General features: G+C 41.0%; 1 protein-coding gene across 2 annotated transcripts in view; it reads left to right on the top strand.

The window, feature by feature from the left end:
• The window catches only part of SLCO5A1 (solute carrier organic anion transporter family member 5A1), a 95,372-nt gene extending 77,371 nt beyond the window's left edge, over positions 1-18,001 (top strand). For both annotated transcript variants that reach the window (XM_006204712.4, XM_031692212.2), the window contains 4 exons: positions 5,685-5,844; positions 7,398-7,639; positions 9,685-9,749; positions 12,413-18,001. In XM_006204712.4, coding sequence (XP_006204774.1) covers positions 5,685-5,844; positions 7,398-7,639; positions 9,685-9,749; positions 12,413-12,882 — 937 coding nt within the window. In that variant the 3' untranslated portion in view covers positions 12,883-18,001. The remainder of the gene's footprint in view (positions 1-5,684; positions 5,845-7,397; positions 7,640-9,684; positions 9,750-12,412) is intronic.
• The last annotated feature ends 1,774 nt before the right edge of the window (positions 18,002-19,775 follow it).

Below are 19,775 nucleotides of genomic sequence, written 5' to 3' on the forward strand. Positions count from 1 at the left end.
CATCTAAGCGCACACACCACCTCCTTGCTCAGAAAGCTGTAGAGAGTGCATCCATCTCTTCCAGTAGTGCACTGGTATTTGGCCTTGCCACGTGTTAGCCGTGTGAGTATGGGCAAATGACGTAACCTTCCTGAGCTTGGCTGCCACATCTTTAAGGTGAGGACACTGATGGTATCTATCTTGTTGAATTGCTGTGAAGATTGAATAAGGTTCTTGGTAAATTCCTGGACCTCTCAGTGCCTCAATTTCCTCATCATTGAGGTGGGTTAATAATAGTACTGATCCCTTAGAGTTATAGAGAGGATAACATGGGATCAAACCCGCAAATGGTAAGCAAGTGTTAAATCACTATTGAATGCTATTTTTCTCATTTCAAATATGAGGAGAAAGAGATTCAGAGGGATCAAATAGCTTGCTTAATGTCATGCAGCTAGAAAATGATCGCGCTAGGATTGGAACCCAGGTTTCTCTGACTTTGAGTGCAATACTTTTGATTATTAACTTGTCTCAAAAGAAGACAAGAAACACAGAGAAGGAAGCACAATATGTAAGCCAATTCCATTTATTAAAGCTTATGTGAGAAGCTCCGGGTTCACCAGCATGGTGAATTTTCCGACGTGCAGGGAGTTAATGACTAACCCATCTTTAAGTCACTCAGGAGACACCTTAGTGCCTAGAATGGGGTTGGGATGTTTTAGGAAGATACACTTCTCCTGTTGAGCCAAAGTGGAGTCACAGTTTCTTTTTGTAGAATGAACCTGATGTGTTAATAGTGATTCCCTTAGAAAGTTCAGATTTGATAGCCAAGATGTGGAGACAACCTAAATGTCCATCAACAGATGAATGGATAAAGAAAATGTCATATATACGTATAATAGACTAATATTCAGCCTTAAACAAATTCCGTAATATGCGACAAAATGGATCAACCTTGAGAACGTTGTGCTAGGTGAAATAAACCAGTCACAGAAGGACGAATGTTGCGTGATTCCATTTATATGAAGAATCTAAAGTAATTACATTCATAGAGTCAAAGAGCAGAGTGGTGGTTGCCAGGGGCTGGGGGAAGGGGGAAATTTAGAGTGGGAACAACATTTCAGTAAACAAGGTGAATAAGCTGTGGAGATCTGCTGTATAGCTTTGGGTCTATAGTCGGCAACACTGTGTTGTGCACTGAAAAATTTGTTGAGAGTAGATCTCATGGTAAGTGTTCTAACCACAATAAAAGAAAAGAAAAGAAAAAAAGAAATTCAGATTTGAGAATCTAATAATTTTTCATTCTGAGAGATCCTACGAACTCTAGTTAATATCTTGGCCCATTTCCAACTCGAGTAATTACACCCCCAGCACCCATAATTTCCCTGCAGTTTTAATTAAGAAATGTGTTTTGCTTCCCCTCTGTGTCTTCTGAACTGTATTTCACACAGGTGTGTCCTAATCATTTTGCAGCCAAAGGAGCCAAAATTTAGCATGAAAATTGTAGCTTAAGCGACACTTTGTATAAACACATTGTATACTGTGAGTTATTTGCTCTTTACCTTCAAATAATTTTTTCATATGGGGTTCAATCTGATGTCCATGTGCAGAATTTTTCAGTAGTATACTCAGTCTTGATAAATCATTTAATAATTCTGGCTGTATTATCTTTCATTTATCAAGTGTCATCTCTTTGAACTTTAAACTAAAATCTATTATATTCTCTTCTGGTTTTGAGACTTGAATTTCTGGGGCAGATCTTTTCTGGGGATGATTTCTCGAGCTATGAAATGACGAAGAAACCTTCTCTCAGTTTTCTGGGTTCATCACTGACTCTTGGATGGAGTGGTCCACCAGTCCATAAGTCCAGAATCTCAGAGGTTGTGCTTTTCTCCTGAAGTCACTTCTCTCGTTACAGTTTTATTACCCCCACGGTACTAAGACTATAGAAATTAAATATAGCCTGTTAATTCAGAGCTTTGCTGCAGTTTCCCAAAGGTACATCTCATCCTCTTGTCCCCACTCCTGAGCTTGCCATCCCGACACTGTTTAGTTAGTACTGTACCATCAGCCCTCGGGCAGCTAGCCTTTCGGCCAGATTGTTCCTAAATTCCCTAATTAAATCATTCATCTCTTCTATGTTTCACAGACAGTTTAACCTACTGAAGTTTTTTTCCTATTGTTTAATTTTTTTTGATGCCATTCAAGATTTTTAGTTCATCATAGATATTACTAATTTTAAAGGAAATTCCTGAAAAGTAGAGGAAAAACAGTTTACTTAAAGGAGCTTAGGTATGTGTGTTTTTGGATTATGTTGGCTATTTTTATTAATTGGCTTACAGTTCGTTTCTAGCTATAAGTATATGATTCAGTCTATTTTTGGCTCTAGTTGGAAGATGCGAACAAAATTTGTTTTGCTTCATTTTAGGAATACTGAGGGGATGTAAGAAAATTTTCTTTCCAATAAGTTTTACATTTTGTAACTGAGATCTAAACAAATCAGAGGAACTCTGTAAAAATGTACAATGTCTGTTTAAACATAATGAGCCTTGAACCTATGAATATTAGTAAGCTCAGGACCAAATTTGCCATTCGTAGCCTTGTATTAACACAATCAATAGAAAATGTTCATCATGTAATGTTAGCAGGAAAAATAGAATTTAGGATTCTCTGTAAAGTCTTGACAACACTGTGTTATTAACGTTAATTTATATGCATATTGAAAAAAGACCCGAAGGGAAGAATATACTAAAAGCACAATGGTGGAAGTTCTTGGATAGCAGCATTATGTGTGAGTTCAATTTGATTGTTTAGTCCTTTTTTGTATTTTCCAAATTTTCTACAATGAGTATGTATTATGTTAATAATAAATAAAAGCATTTCAAAACATTGTACGAAGGACGCATCATTTTATTAAAATGATTCTGGATTTAAAGAGATGGTTTGTATAAGTTGGAGGTTATCATATATAAATTTCAAGTTCTATCTGGTTTGAATTCGTTGACTGCAACGCTCAAGGAAGCTGTAACAGTAAGTGAATGGCTGGATGCAGTTACTGTAACTGGCATGAGGGTAGTCCTCGGGTCAGCCTGAGCTGTCACCTGTGTCATCACGTTCTCCCCTGTGTTGATTATGCTTTCTCTCTGCTCATGTCAGGAGGGGCGTTGACAGCCATAGACTTAGGTTTGGCCCAGGGTCATACAGCTACTAAATGACGGGCCTGACACTGGACCCCCATCTTGTTGTTTTCCCACCCCTCTCTGTAGGAGACTCAGAAAATGTCATCTTCCTTTTCAAAAGGAAAACCATCATGAAGGCCTTTTGTGTTCTTTGTGTTTGTGATTGTGTTACTTTTTCTCCTTCTTTCTTCTGCCCTGTGTAAAGAAAGAAAGCACGCCAATGTCTTAGTGCCTCTGTGCTGGGAACAGGCCGGACCTTGGATATCTGTTTCCTCATCTCATCCTCCCAACAACCGTGTGATGTAGACATTCTGATCTCTAGTTACAAACGTGAGGTCTCTCTAGATTTTGTCCATGGCCCTTGTGAATTGTAGATGTGGCCTTGAACTTGCTCTTTGATTCTGATGCTCAGGGATAGTGAAAGCTGGGTCCCAGGAAAGCTACATTAGAGGAAAAAGAAGGAGCAGAATGAACACCCAGAGGATGTATGCTGGAGAAAGCAAAACTGTGGAGAGTTACACACAGCCGGCCCCCTGCTGGAGGGCTCTAAGGGTCCACGCTATGGAGAGAGATAACTGGGTTTAGGTCCTGCACTGATTCTTACTAGCTTTATGAACTTTGACAGTACCTACCCTGTCCTCTCAAATATTCAGTTTCCTTATCTGAAAGTTGGAGGCACAGTCACAATAATTTTAGTTCTCATGAGGAATAAGTGAGGTAACAGGTAGAGATCTCAGAGCCCAAGTTCTGGAGTAAAAGTAGGACTCCGTCAATTTTAGTTCTAAGTGATAATGATGATTGTGATGATGATAATATTTATAAACCTGAAGCTGCACAGCTGTATCTGGCCAAGGAAGGACTTTACTATAAAGCCAAGAACTTAAGTAGAATTGAAGAGAAACATTCTAATTGAAGTCTCCTTAAAGATGGATAAATTGATAAAGATTTAATAATTATGAGAAAGATACCATTTTTTTTAAGTTGACTAGTATATTTTGCCTGAAAGGTTTTTTGTTGTCCAAGTCATATCCTCTTAATCCATGCGGCTTGAACATAAGATGAATGGACTCCTATCTGTCATAGTTCTTAGCGGGGAGAGACTGAAGAGGAGGCAGAAAGAAGGCTAAGGGCTCCTCTTTGATTTGTGGAGGCCAGTAGGAGTGTGTCACATGGGGAAGCCCAGCCCTTCTTTAGGTTTTGGGGTGGGGTGGTGTGACACAGTGTGTGTTTGTGTATGTGAGTGTGTGTGTGTGATTGGAGAGCGACTGTGTCCTTACATACCCAGCTGTGATGGGTCCACGGTAGGGACTTTTACTTATGTTAAGTCACCATCTGTTTTATTATTGTGTATTACTTTAAATAAACATCGATTCTTAAGCAGTTGATTTAATGAAGATTAGACAGCAGATTTGCTCTTATTCCCTTTTTTGTTCATTTGGTCTCCCTGTGGCTGGTTTCCTTAAAGCCTCAAGGATTGTGGGGCATGTCATTACGCTGCTCACAGTTTCCTAGACTTTAAAATTAGCTAGTTGTGCTGATTAACCTCGGAGACCCCTTTCATCTCTCTAATTCTATAATTGCATGATTTTTATAGTGAGATGTTCTGTGTGACTCATGCTTGCAGCTTGGACCATGCAGTTAGAAGGCATTTGTTAGTGAAGCCTTGTTCCTCACTTGGAATTAACACTTAATGTTGACTCTGTGTGAACATGAGCTTCTTGTTTGCAAGGCTAACTTGTCAGAAATGTTTTTGTTTATTGGAAAGATGATGTCCCGTCCCTGTGCACAAGGACAGGTGTGGTGTTCTACAGTGCTTGTGATTCTTTTCGAGTTTTCCGTATTATATTGTGATCTCATGTGGAAGCAGAACCCATCACGTTTGTCTGTGAATCCACCTGCGGGCGTTCTGAGGGAAGGCAAGTTGCCTCGTTCTTCCTTGGTCGTCTGAGTCAAACTAGTGCTGTGGTTCCTGATGGTCTTTAAAAAAATTACTTCCTTTTGATTTTCTGGAGTCTCATGTCTTTCTTCGATCATTTATCCCAGGGCAAGGAAGATTTTTGGTCAAAGGAGCCTGTGTTGACAACTGTGATGGATAGATTCCATGTTTATGCCTTCATAACAATGTTATTAATTTGGCACAGAGAAATATCTCCTCCATTTTACAGTTAAAGAAATTGAGACCCTGATTTGCTAAGACAGAGCCAAGTGTCTGTAGTAAGTGAGTAGTTGTATGAGGGTTAGAACTGCTGAGCCCAGATCCACAGCACTGAGATGGAGGGGAGAATTGAGGCATGCTAAACAATGTGCTACAAATGTACTGAATCTCTCAGACTGGAAAACTGAAACATTTCTCTTTGTGTTTTGTTTCAAAGTCATGAACAGAATTATCTAGGATGCTACTTCATCGTACCATAGCTTTGATTTCACAGGGGTGTCTTTTCCTCAGCGGACACATTACTTAACATCAAGAACTGTTCTGCGAATTTCCTTTTCGCACGTGTGGCTCATGACCTGCTTCTTTTCTCTTAGACCTTCTCTGACCATGCCTCACAGGAATCTGACGGGAAGCTGCAATGTTAATTGTGGTTGTAAAATCCACGAGTATGAGCCAGTCTGTGGATCAGATGGAATTACATACTTTAACCCTTGTCTGGCTGGCTGTGTTAACAGTGGTAATATGAGCACTGGGGTGAGTATGTTTCAACAAGTTCCTGTGCTGCCGTTAGATTTCATATGCAAACACTTGGCTTTAGTCTCCCTTTTTCAAGAAACTTCAAGTAGTCTGCAGAATACCTTCTGACCAAAACCCAAAGGAAAGAAAATTATGCCATGCTATCATTTTACCCTCCTACGGATGATTGGAGCATTTGAATGTAGTAATCTGATTCTACCTCAGCCCCCCTCTCCTCACATTCAGTGCCAACCCAGCGAAACTTGATAAAGTTGAGTGCTGGATCTCTCCCTGGTCACCCTCACAGGGCCCTTGTGATGGACCTGAAGGTCAAGGTGACCACATTTGGTGCTGACAGAAGAGAACTGGAGAGCACCCACCCTGATCAGAGTCTGTGAAGATGGGCAGTGACCATTTTTCATAGACTGTCAGTTCAGACTTTCTTCCAGAGTAAAGATATTTCTGTCAGTTCAAGAATAGGCTATTTTGAGAATTCCCTTCCTCGTGAATTATAAATAGGCTGTAATACTGTGGGAGAAGTTTTTCATATTCTACTCTGTTCTTTATTGAGCCTGATTTCGGGCTTTGCATAAGAACGGATTGTAGGGGCTGCTTTAATGAAAAGGCTAAGGTGAGTTTGCTTGTTCTGTGCCAATGAGGAGATATTATTCCTTTGGCTGTATATTTTGGGGATGTCATATTTGATTTCTGAGTTTTAAACTGTTGTGATAAACAGAATTCCTCTTGCTGGCTCCCCATTATATAATTGGTGTGACTGAATTGAAAGGGACAATGACATCTGTTCTGCTCGCTAGCTAAGTCCTTCCCTGGGAGTGATCGAGTCCTCGGGGGCACAGCCCGCATTCTTAGAAGGAGGCCAACAGCCCCTGGAGCACAGGTGGTCAAACAGAGCCCCATCTTCACATTTGTTCCTCCTGCCTCTCTTAGTGGCCCAGAGGTCACAATGACAGTGAGTTCAGCTGACATCCACTCAGTAAAAGCCGTGTCCTAGGCGGGAAGGTTAACTGGCTGTTTCATTTGAAACACCTTTTTAGTCCATTGAATTAGCTGGTTTCAAATGAAACAGCCAGTGATCTGTTATTGGCATTGAAGTCCTCACAGTTGCAGCATGAATTCTCCGTATTTATTTAACAGATGTTTACTTCAGGCCTTGCACTGTGTTCAGGGTTGTGCTAGGCGCTCTGGGGAGCATAAATGAAAATAAGGCTTAGTTCCTCTTTTTGAGGGACTTTGCTAATCAGAGAGCCCGAGAATTAAACAGCAGTTGGAAGGGCAAATGGTTACAACCAAAAATGTGAATGGAGTAGAATTGAGCGTTGAGAGCTTCTTATCAAAGTTGAGGTTTAGACCATCTTGACCAGCAGATTTTGACACTGTGAGAGGCACGCTTTGGATCCCTTACTGTTACCAATGAGGAAGATATTTTCATTGAAATATTCTGCATAGTTTTCAATGCTAGAATTATTTTAGAGCACTTTGACTTTATCTTAATATTGCTGTGCTGAAGTTTGCCTTTGACTGGCATACAGCGGATCTTTGTTCCCCCTTAGATAAGGAATTACACAGAATGCACCTGTGTCCAAAGCCGGCAGGTGATCACTCCGCCCACGGTGGGACAGCGCAGTCAGCTCCGCGTGGTTATTGTCAAGACGTATCTCAACGAGAACGGCTATGCTGTGTCCGGGAAGTGTAAACGGTCCTGCAATACCCTCATCCCGTTCTTAGTTTTCCTTTTCATCGTGACCTTCATCACAGCGTGTGCCCAGCCATCCGCCATCATAGTAACACTCAGGTAAGCATTCAGCTTCTAGCGTGGCTTCTACACTCAGAATGGCCAGAATTCACTTCCTAGACTGGGGACTGATGTGGTAACGTGGAGGGGAGGGCAAAGTGAGATTGCGCAGGGCAAAGTGCTCCTTTTCCTGGTGAACTTGAAAGAAGGGAGCTTTCCCATGTCGAGAAAGGGAGAGGACATTTGTAACATTTCCTACTCCAGAACTCTTTTTATTCAGATGAGTTTCATCCCAATTGTTTAGTGAAACCTCGTTTGGATGCCTTTGGCTCCTGAAGTGTCTCCCCTAAGAGGTTCAATTTCAGGAGCTGAAAGCCATCCCTGTGTTAGCAACAAGCAGCCTGGCCCCGGGGGAGGCAGGAAGTTGTTTGGCGAAGTTGCTAAATCGTGCACACAGCGAGGAATAGTGCCTCCAGCCTTGCAGGGAATTACTGCCTCCAGGAGCAGTGACCGCTTATGCTGCGCTTGCAGTTCAGAATGCTGATTTCATTAATTTCACTATCATATAAAGTTTTGCAATTGAATCAAGGAAAGGGCAGACTGGGAAATGTAATTTTTGAGTTGTTCGTGCTGTTCTTTCTTTGCTGTATTATATATCCCGTTTGTGTTATTTTTGCTTATAAGAGAGAACGTGGAAGTTACCGTAATGGAAGTCCTGTTTAAAATGTTGACACTAGCACTTTCAGGTCAGAGTGTTCGTATTTGAGGTAAAGGCTGCAGTGGGTGAAGGAAGGGAGGGGACAGCTTGGTGAAGAAATGAGCATGCTCACAGTATCTTTAGGGGGACTGGGATGCAGTGCAATGAAAGAGTGAGGGGTCTCAGTCTCTCTCCTCCCTTTTCTGTCCTCCCTGGCTCCTCAGTACCCCACAATGCTGGGCACCTGGTGGGAAGCACCTGCTGAGATGTCATACTGAGCAGGCTGGTTGGGCTGCTCGCGTGCCAATTCTGCAGATACTGGCTTCCCTTCTATGGGATGCTGAGTTAGACGATTCCCAGCCAGTTTGCTCCTTGACAGTAAGAAAACAGCACCTGAAAGTATCCTGGGTTTACTCACTCAGTTCCTCCATCAGCAGATGCTTATGTAGCAGCAGGGTCTGCAGCACTGGGGAAATGGCTTTGAGAAAATAAAGAAATTGGGGGAAACGATGACTGGTCCTTGGGAATTTTACGTTATATACTGAGAACCCTATGTGTATGGGATAGAAAGGATAAAGTACTTCAAATTAAAAAATGTGAGTCATTAATAATCTAATACTTTGAACTTCAGTTCTACATGAGCTGTTAAATAACCCAGATAAAGGCTGCACATTTTATAATGTTCAAACATGGCTGGTCACCAGTTAGCTTCCAACCCAAAACTTAAGAAGAGGAGCCCTTTAATCTTTACTAATTACAAAATCAGTAGACTGCAATCTTCCTGCCATGGGGGAATTACTTGGAGCATAAGTTTTATGAAAAGAAGAAAAAACGAAGTGGCTGGGAGGGATTCATTCTTTTTCTAACTTTTGACTTGTTTCTTTCCTATACATTTTGGGGCTTTTTTTTTCACTTAAAAAAATTTTAATTATTATTGAAGTATTGAGACCATTTAAAAATTTTTTTTTCTCTATACTTTTCCTTGAGAAATTACGGGAGTAACTTTCAGTGTGCACACCTACCGTTCTAGAAAGTGCAGGCAGACAGAGAAAAAGAACAGCCATCATTAGGATAAAATGCTGTATATATTTTTAACGGGACTGGTTTTGCAAGCTCAGCCAGAGTCACTTCTGTTCCTTCAGCTCTGAATCTTTGTCCCTGCACCGTTACTGACACAGAAACAAGTAGACTTAATCGGAGTTTCTTTGGCGTCTTCACTGGGAAGACCTTTATTCACTGATTTAGCCATAAGCAGTCTTGCTCGGCTGTTGTTAGTAAATTCTAGCAAATTAGCCATTTGGGCCCAACATCTCTTTTGTCTCTGGTCCTACAACTAAGCAGGCTTGTTTGACATTCATTTTCTTGAGATCATTATTTTGAAACGTTTCTTTCTTCCCCTTTATCTTAGGTCCGTAAAAGATGAGGAGAGACCTTTTGCCCTGGGAATGCAGTTTGTTTTATTGCGAACACTTGGTATGTTCCTGAATTTCCAAGAGTGCCTCTTAGTTCCTCTTTGCTGGTGGCAAATTTTCACTGCCCTTTAAAAATGGCAAGTCAAGTCATTTGTTACCGTTAGTAGTAGCTAGGATTTTACAGGTTAGTGGTGGGGGCGCAACTTCCTCATTTTCTTGTTTGGTCTAAAAGCTGACCGATTCTGTCACAGATGAAACAAAACAAAACTGACTTTAGATCAGTTTCTTTCTCACTGTGAGCATAAACTTGGGCTAAATTCCCCAGAGTTTTGTATAGTAAGAAATATTCGACCAAGCAAGTGTTATGGACATATGATCCAGGCTCTTTTTGTCCCTTTTATAATGTGAAAGTGATGGGAATTGGTGCTCATTTTGTGTGTGTGTGAAAATTTCAATTCCTTACTTTTTTCCAGTAATTTTATTGGACTGGGTAAAGAGGATAATACCAAGTTTTCTGAGGGGAAGAAATAAAAAATCCTAAAAAGAAAAAAGATTTCCAAATTATATATGGGGACTATGCTTTACTCATTAATAAGAGAAGCTCATTAGCACTGTGTCAGTGTGGGAAGTCACAGTTTATTTGGACATGAAAGATACCGTTCTAATTTTTACAAACACTGCATTACCTGTGGTGTCTTAGGGCATGATGGAAACAGCATGTGAAGTGGTCCATTCCCTTGATCAGTTTCAGTATATTTTTATATGGATCCCTCATCATCAATCATATTTTTTCTTTCTTAAGTGGCAATCTGTCATTTTCTTCAGCTGTTTTTTTCCCCCAGTAGTCAGTATCATTGTCAAAAAAATGTTTACTTTTTGATTCAAATTGTTTATTTCAGTTTTGAAGGAGGAAACACTTTAAAATGGTACCATCAGACCCTTGGAAACATGAATCCTTTCTGGAATTCTCATTTTGTCTAAATGTTGTGGTTGATGGCTCAGACCAAGAGCAAGGACTTGTCACTGACCATCAAAGGCTTCCAGTTGCATTGAACTGGGTGCCTTATTTGTTGGTACCATTAACACTTTGACAGTACCATTTGGCAAAGAATGCTGGTTCAATGAAATCCTGGCATACTTTGATATATAGTTAAGAAGTTTGACTTCTACTTCTCATTGAAAACAAACAAGTTATTTTTCAAAGAATGAAATTTGCTTAGCAAAGGGGTAACTGAAGAGGAAAAGAAAAAAATACTTCCTCCTTTTTGCTTGGCCTATCTGTGATGCCAGGGCGTTGGGCAATTTGATATGGATCTGGAGGTAAAGGTGAGTCAGCAGAAGGACGCCACAGCATGAGGAAAAATGGAGGAACAAACATATCAGGCATTTACCATTTAATTCAGCCTTACCTTAAGTTCCATTGATTATGAAAAAGTATAGCTAGGCCAACCAGCCAATTTCTCCAAGTTCCAAAACAAAAAGAAAATTTTAAGTATTTTTTTTATAATGTCAAATTAAAAAAAATTAAAACATAGTTGACATACAATATTATGTTAGTTTCTGGTGTACTACATAACGATTTGACATTTGCATACATTATGTAATGATCGCTGTGAAAAGTCTAGTAACCATCTGTCCCCTTTCAATATTATTATAGTATTGTTGACCATATTCCTTATGCTGTATAATACATCCCTGTGACTTATATATATAGGTTTTGTGCCTCCTAACCCCCTTCACCTATTTCACCCCAACAATGCTACATTTTAATTGTAGTGACTGTATCTCATTTTAATTGAATACGGTGTGTTTAAAAATGTATCACAGCCTCCTGGGCTAAGCCCACCTGTCACCCCCTTTTTCCCTTTCTCCTTCCCTTCCTCCCTTCTCTCTTTTCTTCTTCCCTTCCTGCCACTGATCATTTCCTTTCATAAACCCTTATTGTGAATCCAAGGTCCTTGGGGATGCAAAGAATAAAAGACATGGACCTTGCCGTCAAGGAGCTTATGAGTGACAGACTTACAAGCTGTTAAAATACTGGGTGACAGTGGAGAAAATGCAGCTGTACACAAAGTGCAATGGAGTACAGTAGCATCTGAACGAGATAGGAATTTAAAGGAGGCACAGATATTTGCAAGGTGAACAAGTTGGGGATAGGGACTGACTTCAGCAAAGGGAGTAGCATGTGATGAAGTCTGCTTGGATAGAGAGTGCAAGAATGTGAATCGCACAGCCCAAACAATGAAGCTATTACTCATCCCAGATGTTTCATAACCTTTAAAGATGAATATTATGCCTTAATTATTTCTGTACTCCAGGCGCCTTTATAAAGTTGCCATTTGATGTGGTTTCCAACTTTCAGGGAACAATGCTTTCCTCATACTCTTCCTGCATCCGAGGACTAGAACTCAACCCTCAAGAACTAAGTGTACTGAATTTTTGTGGATCACAAAGGATTCTAATACGGCCATTTGTGTATTTAATGACAAAATCTGATTTTTAAGTTTTAAAGGATTCCCTAATTGCATTTTTATCAATAGAAATGTTTATGCCTAAAATGTGTTATTGATTTTTAGACATTTTATATCATAATATGTCTAATAATAATAAATGCTAATAAATCATGAATGGGCTTTAGAGCAAACGAGCACCCTGTAAATTTACAGATCGGTGTCCTCTCCTAAGATGTGCTGTTTTTCCTTTTCTTTGCCCCTACAATTCTAGCGTACATTCCTACTCCGATTTACTTTGGAGCCGTTATTGACACCACCTGCATGCTCTGGCAACAGGAGTGTGGCGTGCAAGGCTCTTGCTGGGAATACAATGTCACGTCCTTTCGTTTTGTCTACTTCGGTTTGGCAGCCGGCCTCAAATTTGTTGGCTTTGTTTTTATTTTTTTGGCCTGGTACTCCATTAAATACAAGGAGGAAGAAATGCAGAGGCGGAGCTGGAGAGAATTCCCGCTGAGCACCGTGAGCGCGGTGGTGGGCCGCACTGCCAGTGCCAATAAGTGTGCCCGGACTAGGTCCTGCCCGATTTTCAGCACCCAGGGAGAACTCCACGAAGAGACCGGTCTGCCAAAAGGGATCCAATACACAGCGCAGACCTATCCGGGGCCCTTCCCAGAAGCAATAAGTTCCTCCCCAGACCTGGGGCTGGAAGAAAGCTCTGCTGCTCTGCAGCCTCCCTCCTGAAGCTTGAAAATGGAAGTTGAATATGGCGGCTTGAGAAACACCTGTGCCTTCTTTTCTTTCTTTCTTTTTTTAACCTCTAAAGACACAATCCTCAAACCAACAAAACTCAGTAGACACAGCCACTGTTGATTGAGGGCTGGATACCTCAACAAGACTGAGCCTTCCCCTGCCTTCTCTCCACGAAGGAGGCGTTTAGATAGATTTGTTACCATCTCTGAGATGTTCATTTGATGCTCATGCTCCAGTGTGGAATCAGGCTGGGTGCGTGGTTAACAAAATCGTGGGACATGTGATGACGGTGCGTATCAGTAACATACACTCCGGATGAGGGTGAGCTTGATTGTGACTTTGCATTTACAAATCAAAGTTTCTAGGTACGAACACCTACTGTGAGTTCTGCTACAAAGCACAAATGAATTTGCCTCAACTATGCAATCCGATTGGGAAAATGTAAGTGCAGTGTGTTACTTTTGCTTTTGGAGACTAGAGCAGGTACTAAAAGAGAGGAAGCTGAACTTTCCCTAAAGTACTGTTAATTGCACTTTAAGCCATAGCAGAGTTATCAATCAGGTAGAGATGTTCAAACGCTTCAAAGGAACCATGTGCATAGTGTAACAAAGGGAACAGCTACTTCATTTCGTTAAAACACATTCTCTTTTAGTCTGTCCACCCCACCATAAAGGAGTTAAAGATGCTACTAAGTCATCAACCTGATAGCTTGTAAGAAACCCCAGGATTCTTTCATCAGGGGCTTTAAAACTAGTGTGCTAAATAATATGGCTGGGAACTGTAGTTTGAGATGCATAACAAATAAAGAAATGGATGGCTTTCTCCTCCAAAGAGAATTGCTGCAGAAATCCTTTGAACTTTTAAGGGCCCCCTGAAGGGTGGTTAATAATTGCCACCCTGACACTCAGAAGAGTTGGAAAGAGAAATCCCACAGAAATAAGACTGAGTCTCACCCGATCGTTTTGGTTGTACACCTGGAAGTGTGAGCAGCTCTGCAGTTTTCTTTTTTTATGAACAGCAAATTGCTGTGGTTGTTCCTAAAGTGGAGTCCTTTCATCGGGAAGGCTGTGCCTGAGATATGAAAATCACTCTAAACACAGCAGGAGGGACAAACCTAGCAGCTGGACCTAGATTATGATCCTAAGTAATGACTGAAAATTATTTAACTTGAACTGATTGGTCACACCGAATCCTACTTTATCAGAGTTAGGATGGTTTTACCCCTCTCTTTAATTGCTTCCTACTGTAACCTTCCTGCAGTGGTTCCGAGAGGATTTTTCTCTTCCTGTTGCACTTCGGGTTCGTTATCCATCATCCTTTCAGTCCCCACCCCCTGCACATCACTTTGACTTGGATGCCACACAGAATATTTTCCATGTGGTTCTTAAGGTCGATGCCTCCTGACAGCACTGTGGACTGATAGCAAGTTAACTCATGGCCTCTGGCTGCTCAGAAAAAGCATAATGACAACTCAGATTTGGGAGGGACTACGACGTGCAGATATCAATGTGATCGTGAACTGTTACCACCAAGGAGCCTAAGCTTACGTCGGGCTGACTTGGGGAACGGTTTCCTCGGCTGGTGGACACTCTCCCTCCGAAGGGGTGCGACTGACCCATGATTTGGGCTTTCTGCCCTCCATGCGTGGCTGCACGGGCGGGGTTGTGTGACTGTCCCTGGGTCCAAGGTGGCTTTCCTCTCTACCTGGGAATGGCCTTGGTCAGGCGGCTCTCTTGGTTGTGTGCGGTTTATGGAGAGGCTAATCGCTGTTAAACTAAGCAATGTCTACAAGGGGTGGAGTCCGTGGTCCCAGGTGACAAGGACGTACTTCCCCTGGAACAGGCTCGTTTGGCTAAGTCATAAGAACCACCGTTGCCTATGGTTACACTGTGTCTGTCCAACTTTGGTCAACGTGGTGTCTGCTGAAGGTCTGCAGAGATATTGCTGATCATCTTCATGTCCACTCTGGGGCCTCAGTGATGCCCTTCACTCTTTGTGGGAGATCTTTGATCCTTCAGAAGAGAAAGTTTCCTTTCACGTTGGAGCTAAAGATACGTAGATTTGGAAAAGGTGGTGTTTTTGTAATTTTACTCTGATCGTTTAGATCCTGTATTGAGAGAGTTTTAGTGGGATTGGCCCTTTTTCTTTCTTTCTTTTTTTTTTTTTTTTTTTTTGTAGCCAAGATTGTGTGTTCCAACACGTAGAATTCCTTTCTTCTTGGTAGCGCTTTGTGGAAAGGAGCGGCTCTTAGAAATCTGGGATAGGAAATGGACTCACTCACCAGGCACAATTGGGGCTTCCCCCTCCCCCACCTTGTCCAGCCGTCATGGACTGAGCGCCACTTCTCTGTCAGGCGCCCTCTTGTCCAGTCACCACCTGCCACTCTGTGCAATCCTTTGGGTTGAGTAGGCCAAAATTCAAAGAATTTGGCCCAAACTGTACACCGCAATGTTAATATTGCACTTTCTCAAGTATCTGGTAATTGCAGATAGCAGATGTATCATTCGTATATTGTTGGTGAATGTAGAATAAGTAGCAAAAATCATGGGGGACTGAAGATTTGAAAAATGTACCAATTAAGAGTTGTCCCCAAAACCCTTTGGGCTCTGGTAGCATCATTGGGATATTACAGTCAACTAAAGTGACCATTTGATAGATGACACTGTTTAATTGTATATATGAGGCCCTTATATGCTTGGTAACAAGTTGGTCATGTTACTTTAGAGTCACAATTCCTATTATAAGTTTAATTGCCACTCTCTGTGAGCTTAGGCTTCTAATTGCTTTTTGGAAAGGCCATTTGTTCATTTATAAATTCTGTAGATTAATGTATTATTTGGCTTTAATATGCAAATATAACATCCTTGAGTCTAGCCTATTAATTTAGAAACTCCCAGAGGGTGGATGGGCGTTTGTGCACATTATTTTGGTTATCTTCATTAGCTTGAAATCTTTATCCTTTGCAGGTGGATTTAACTCTTGAAAATAGTCCAAAGTCATTCAGAACTAGGACAGGGGAAAGAAAGGGACAGCAGAGAGGAAACAAGTCAGCGTTAGCTGAATGTTGACTATTTTCAGAGCATTTTGTCAAGCATTTAATGTACATCATGCACTTTAATCCTCCTAATAACTTTGCAAGGTAGCTGTTTTTATTGTTTTTAAAAGAGATCATGAAAACAGGCTCAGAGAGGTAAAGCAAGTTGTTTAGGATTGTACAGAGTGGCCAAGTCAGGGTTCATACGTCCATTTCTCTGTCTTGTTGCTCACTGCTTACGGTACGTAACGTGTACAGTAGTTTCTGTTAACACAGGCAAGGTGTGACTATGAGATAGTGAGGTGCAGCATTTCAGTTTTTGATGCGTTACTGTTTCTGACTGTAGGGAAGTTATTATTTCTTTGTGTAAAATAGGAAAAAAAAGCTGTAGGAAACATCAAAATTTCATGTTTAGATTTTCAGGGTAAATTTACATGTATTTGGCCAGAAAATTCTCCCTTACTCTTGCATTCTTTGGTGGATTTGGAGTCAGAAAGTTTCTTTTTGGAGCCTGTTTGTTATCAATGACAGGTGCACCAGGGAGAAGCTTCATAACATGAATGGACCTGAAGCATTTGCTGAAATTCTCTAGTTGTGCCCAGGACTAGCTGGACAGCCTAAGCCTAGGGCGGTAGCCAATTATACTTTGTGATTTTGTGTGTACTTAAAACATCGTAAGTGGTACAGAAATACCAATATAACTATTGATATATAGGTTCAAACTGAATATTCTAAGTAGCAGATAGATATCAAAATACTGCATAATCCCAGAATTGCCTAGTCTGCAGGTTTGCTAATTCTGTTATGCAAACTGGGAGATATCCTTTACACACACATGCATCTGCACTTCCTCTTTCATAGAGTGGAAGGGAGTGCCATGGCTGGCAAGGCAGAGTCAGTGGCCTCATGCACTTTATCTTTTCTGTCTTCTCTCCTTTCCTCGTCTTCCGGGATGCTGCTGGCTGTGTCTGTCTCAGACTCCTTGCTACATTGGAATTAGATCTGTGTATATTTGAAGAGGTTATTTTAAGCAGTTCGTTTTCACTCAGCCCTTGGAAGGGTCAAATATGATGAAGACCCTCCCTGGGTATTTGCTTTTGCAACATTAAAAACTAAATGCCCCGGTGCTAAAAGTATTTGATGAAGCATGCTCACCACGAAAATGCACCAATGAATTCACAGCATTTCACCAATAAGGGACTGCACGTGCTTTGCTTTTGGAAATCTGGAGAACTTCTCAGAAAACAAGCACTCATTACATTACAATTAATCCATGAACTTTACGCTGCAAAAATGAAGAGTGTAAGGGGTAATGCTTTTTTCTAATGGAAAACTCAGCGCTTTTGATATTTATTTTAGCAAGAGTAATCGGATGCTAAAAGTAATTTCAGAGAGGAGGAAAATATTTCAGATAATCTTTTCTTATTTCTTCTCCAAAAAAACTTACACCCATGTTAGGTGTTTTTTAATGTTGAGGTTTTGAAGGTGTTGTCTCTTTCTGGTATTCCACTATTACATGTTAAAAATTGAAGAAGATCTTATTGAAAACTAAAGTCATTGCAGGGACGTATTAAACCAAAGGGGTGAACAAAAGAAGTTTAAAGTTTGTATGTAGAAATGAAAAAGAAGAATAATTGGTAAGACTTTACAGTGGGCATTTTTCTTAAAATACATACCTCCACCCCAAACTGCAAATATTAATTTAGAAGCATGAAACAGACAGGTCAGCCTCTAACTCTTGAGTTAAAGGAAATGTAATGCTGTGTCAGATGAACTGGCATTAGGATCCTAGTGGAGTGTGTGTTCAGCGTGTGTGTTTTTGTGTGTAGAGGTGTGCTTGTGATGAAAGGGTGTTTTGCATTGTTGCATAAAGGACTTTGATTTTGTGATTTTTAAAATGAATATTTATTTGGAGACCTCTTAGGGTAATTTAAAAGATGTATATATAGTTTCCTGTGTTTAATGAAATCTATTGTCAATGTACTAATAAACCTTGGTTTACAACCTCTTGAATACTTGATCATTGAAAATTCAGAAAAAAAGTAAAAAAGAATAAAGTGTGTTGGATTGAAATTAGTTTGTCTCTTAGGATTTTTATTGTTTAAAAGATGAAGCAGTGATGCCAGTGTGATCTCCCACTGTAAAGACTCAGGGGTTTGATGGGAATAAATGGCCTCAACTCTGAAAAACGGCAGAAATGAACTCCTTATGTAACTGATAACTCTGCCGTGAAGCCAAGTGTCCTACATGTAAACAATTAGGACTTTAGTTTTAGGAGCCTGCAGTTGCACATTTGTCCACTGTGTCACTTAAAAAGAATAATTTTAAATATTTCACCACTTATCTATTTAAATTCAAACAGAATTTGGGGCGGCTGAACTCTGTGCCTTGCATATGGTTGACGTTAACCAGGATAGGCTGCTTTATGCTTAAGTAATGCCAACGCCCAAATCTCAGTGGCTTCATAGCACAAAGGTGTCTTTCTCATTTATAGGACATGTCTATGTGGACCTGTTCCACAGAGTCCATCAGGGGCCCAGCCTGACAAGGCTCCCCCATCTTGAAGCTACACCATCTGGAACTTTCAGAGTTGGTTTTGGTTGCTAAGACAAAGGAAGAGCCCAGAGAAAGGTAAAGGGTTTTTTTCTTCCTCAGCCCAAAAGTGACACTTGTCACATCGCATTGGTCTGAACTAGTGCCACGTCACTGCCTAACCGCTAGAATCTTGGAAATGTTGGGGGGTGGGGGGGAATGGCAGGCATTTCGTGGCTGTTATTCTTGGCCACACAGTTGGCCATGATGGCTTAAGGATATTCCCAAAGGAATCCAGCACACTATTCTAAACCAAAGGAAAGTCTCAAGCATAAAAAAGAATGATTTCCAAAGGAGTAACTATCAAAACTTGGTCAACAAAGCCGTTAAAACTGCCTTTCCCCAATGTCTACTGAAAAAGAAGCTACTCATTACTCAAGGAGGTACTGGAGGGAGAACTTCTGCTCAGACTCCAACCACAGTGAAAAAGCACTGGATTTTGAGGTCTCCTCTGATGGTCAGCAAAGTTTTCTAAGACCACGGGCATCTAAAATTTTTGGGTGAGAGGCAGAAGGAGCCATGGAAATAACAGCCATGGAAAAAAAAAAACAGCATGACTCAGAGACTGAAGTGCAAAGTGGTTTATTTAGAATCCAGCCTTGAGCACTCTCCAGGTGGAACGCAGAGCAACTGGTTTCTGTTTCTCACTCCATCACTCCCTTGCATACACCTATATTAAAAGGTCACAGTGGCCCAAGATACATGGATTATTGGCAGGAGTGTGTGCATCTGTGCTGACTTCTGGGCAAACCTTTACTTTCCTCCATGGCTTTGTGCATTTATCAAGGGAGCCATTTATGCAAAGAGCTAATAGTAACTCCCGCCCAACGCTACCATCTTCTCTTCAACTGTGTGTGCCATTTAAGCAAAGGCATTTCTCTTGAATCTCTTCAGTATCCCACACTTTCAAGGGAGAGGCAGAGCCGTTTTGGATGTTGTGCCATTTGAAATAGAGGGAAAAAAAATTTCTCTTGAAGAAATGAAGAGAGCAGAAAGGTTAGGAATGTGGCCACTCATCTTCCTTGCTTTAGCCTCAGCTTGGTACAACCTCAGCATTTCAAGAGCTGGTCAAAAGCATCCAGTTCCTTTCTTCTTTTTATAATTGCCTGCTGGGCAGAGATGGCTTCTGTAGCTTCGGCGAATGGGAGCCAAAAAAACCATTTTTAATTGCGCAGAGTCATTAGGAAGCGAGGAGATCAATATTGGGTGCTCACTTTTGAATTTAAATGTCAAAGTTTGATGCAGTTCCAACTCAAAA

Source organism: Vicugna pacos, chromosome 29 (assembly GCF_048564905.1).
Source record: "Vicugna pacos chromosome 29, VicPac4, whole genome shotgun sequence".
In the NCBI taxonomy this organism is placed as follows: domain Eukaryota; kingdom Metazoa; phylum Chordata; class Mammalia; order Artiodactyla; family Camelidae; genus Vicugna; species Vicugna pacos.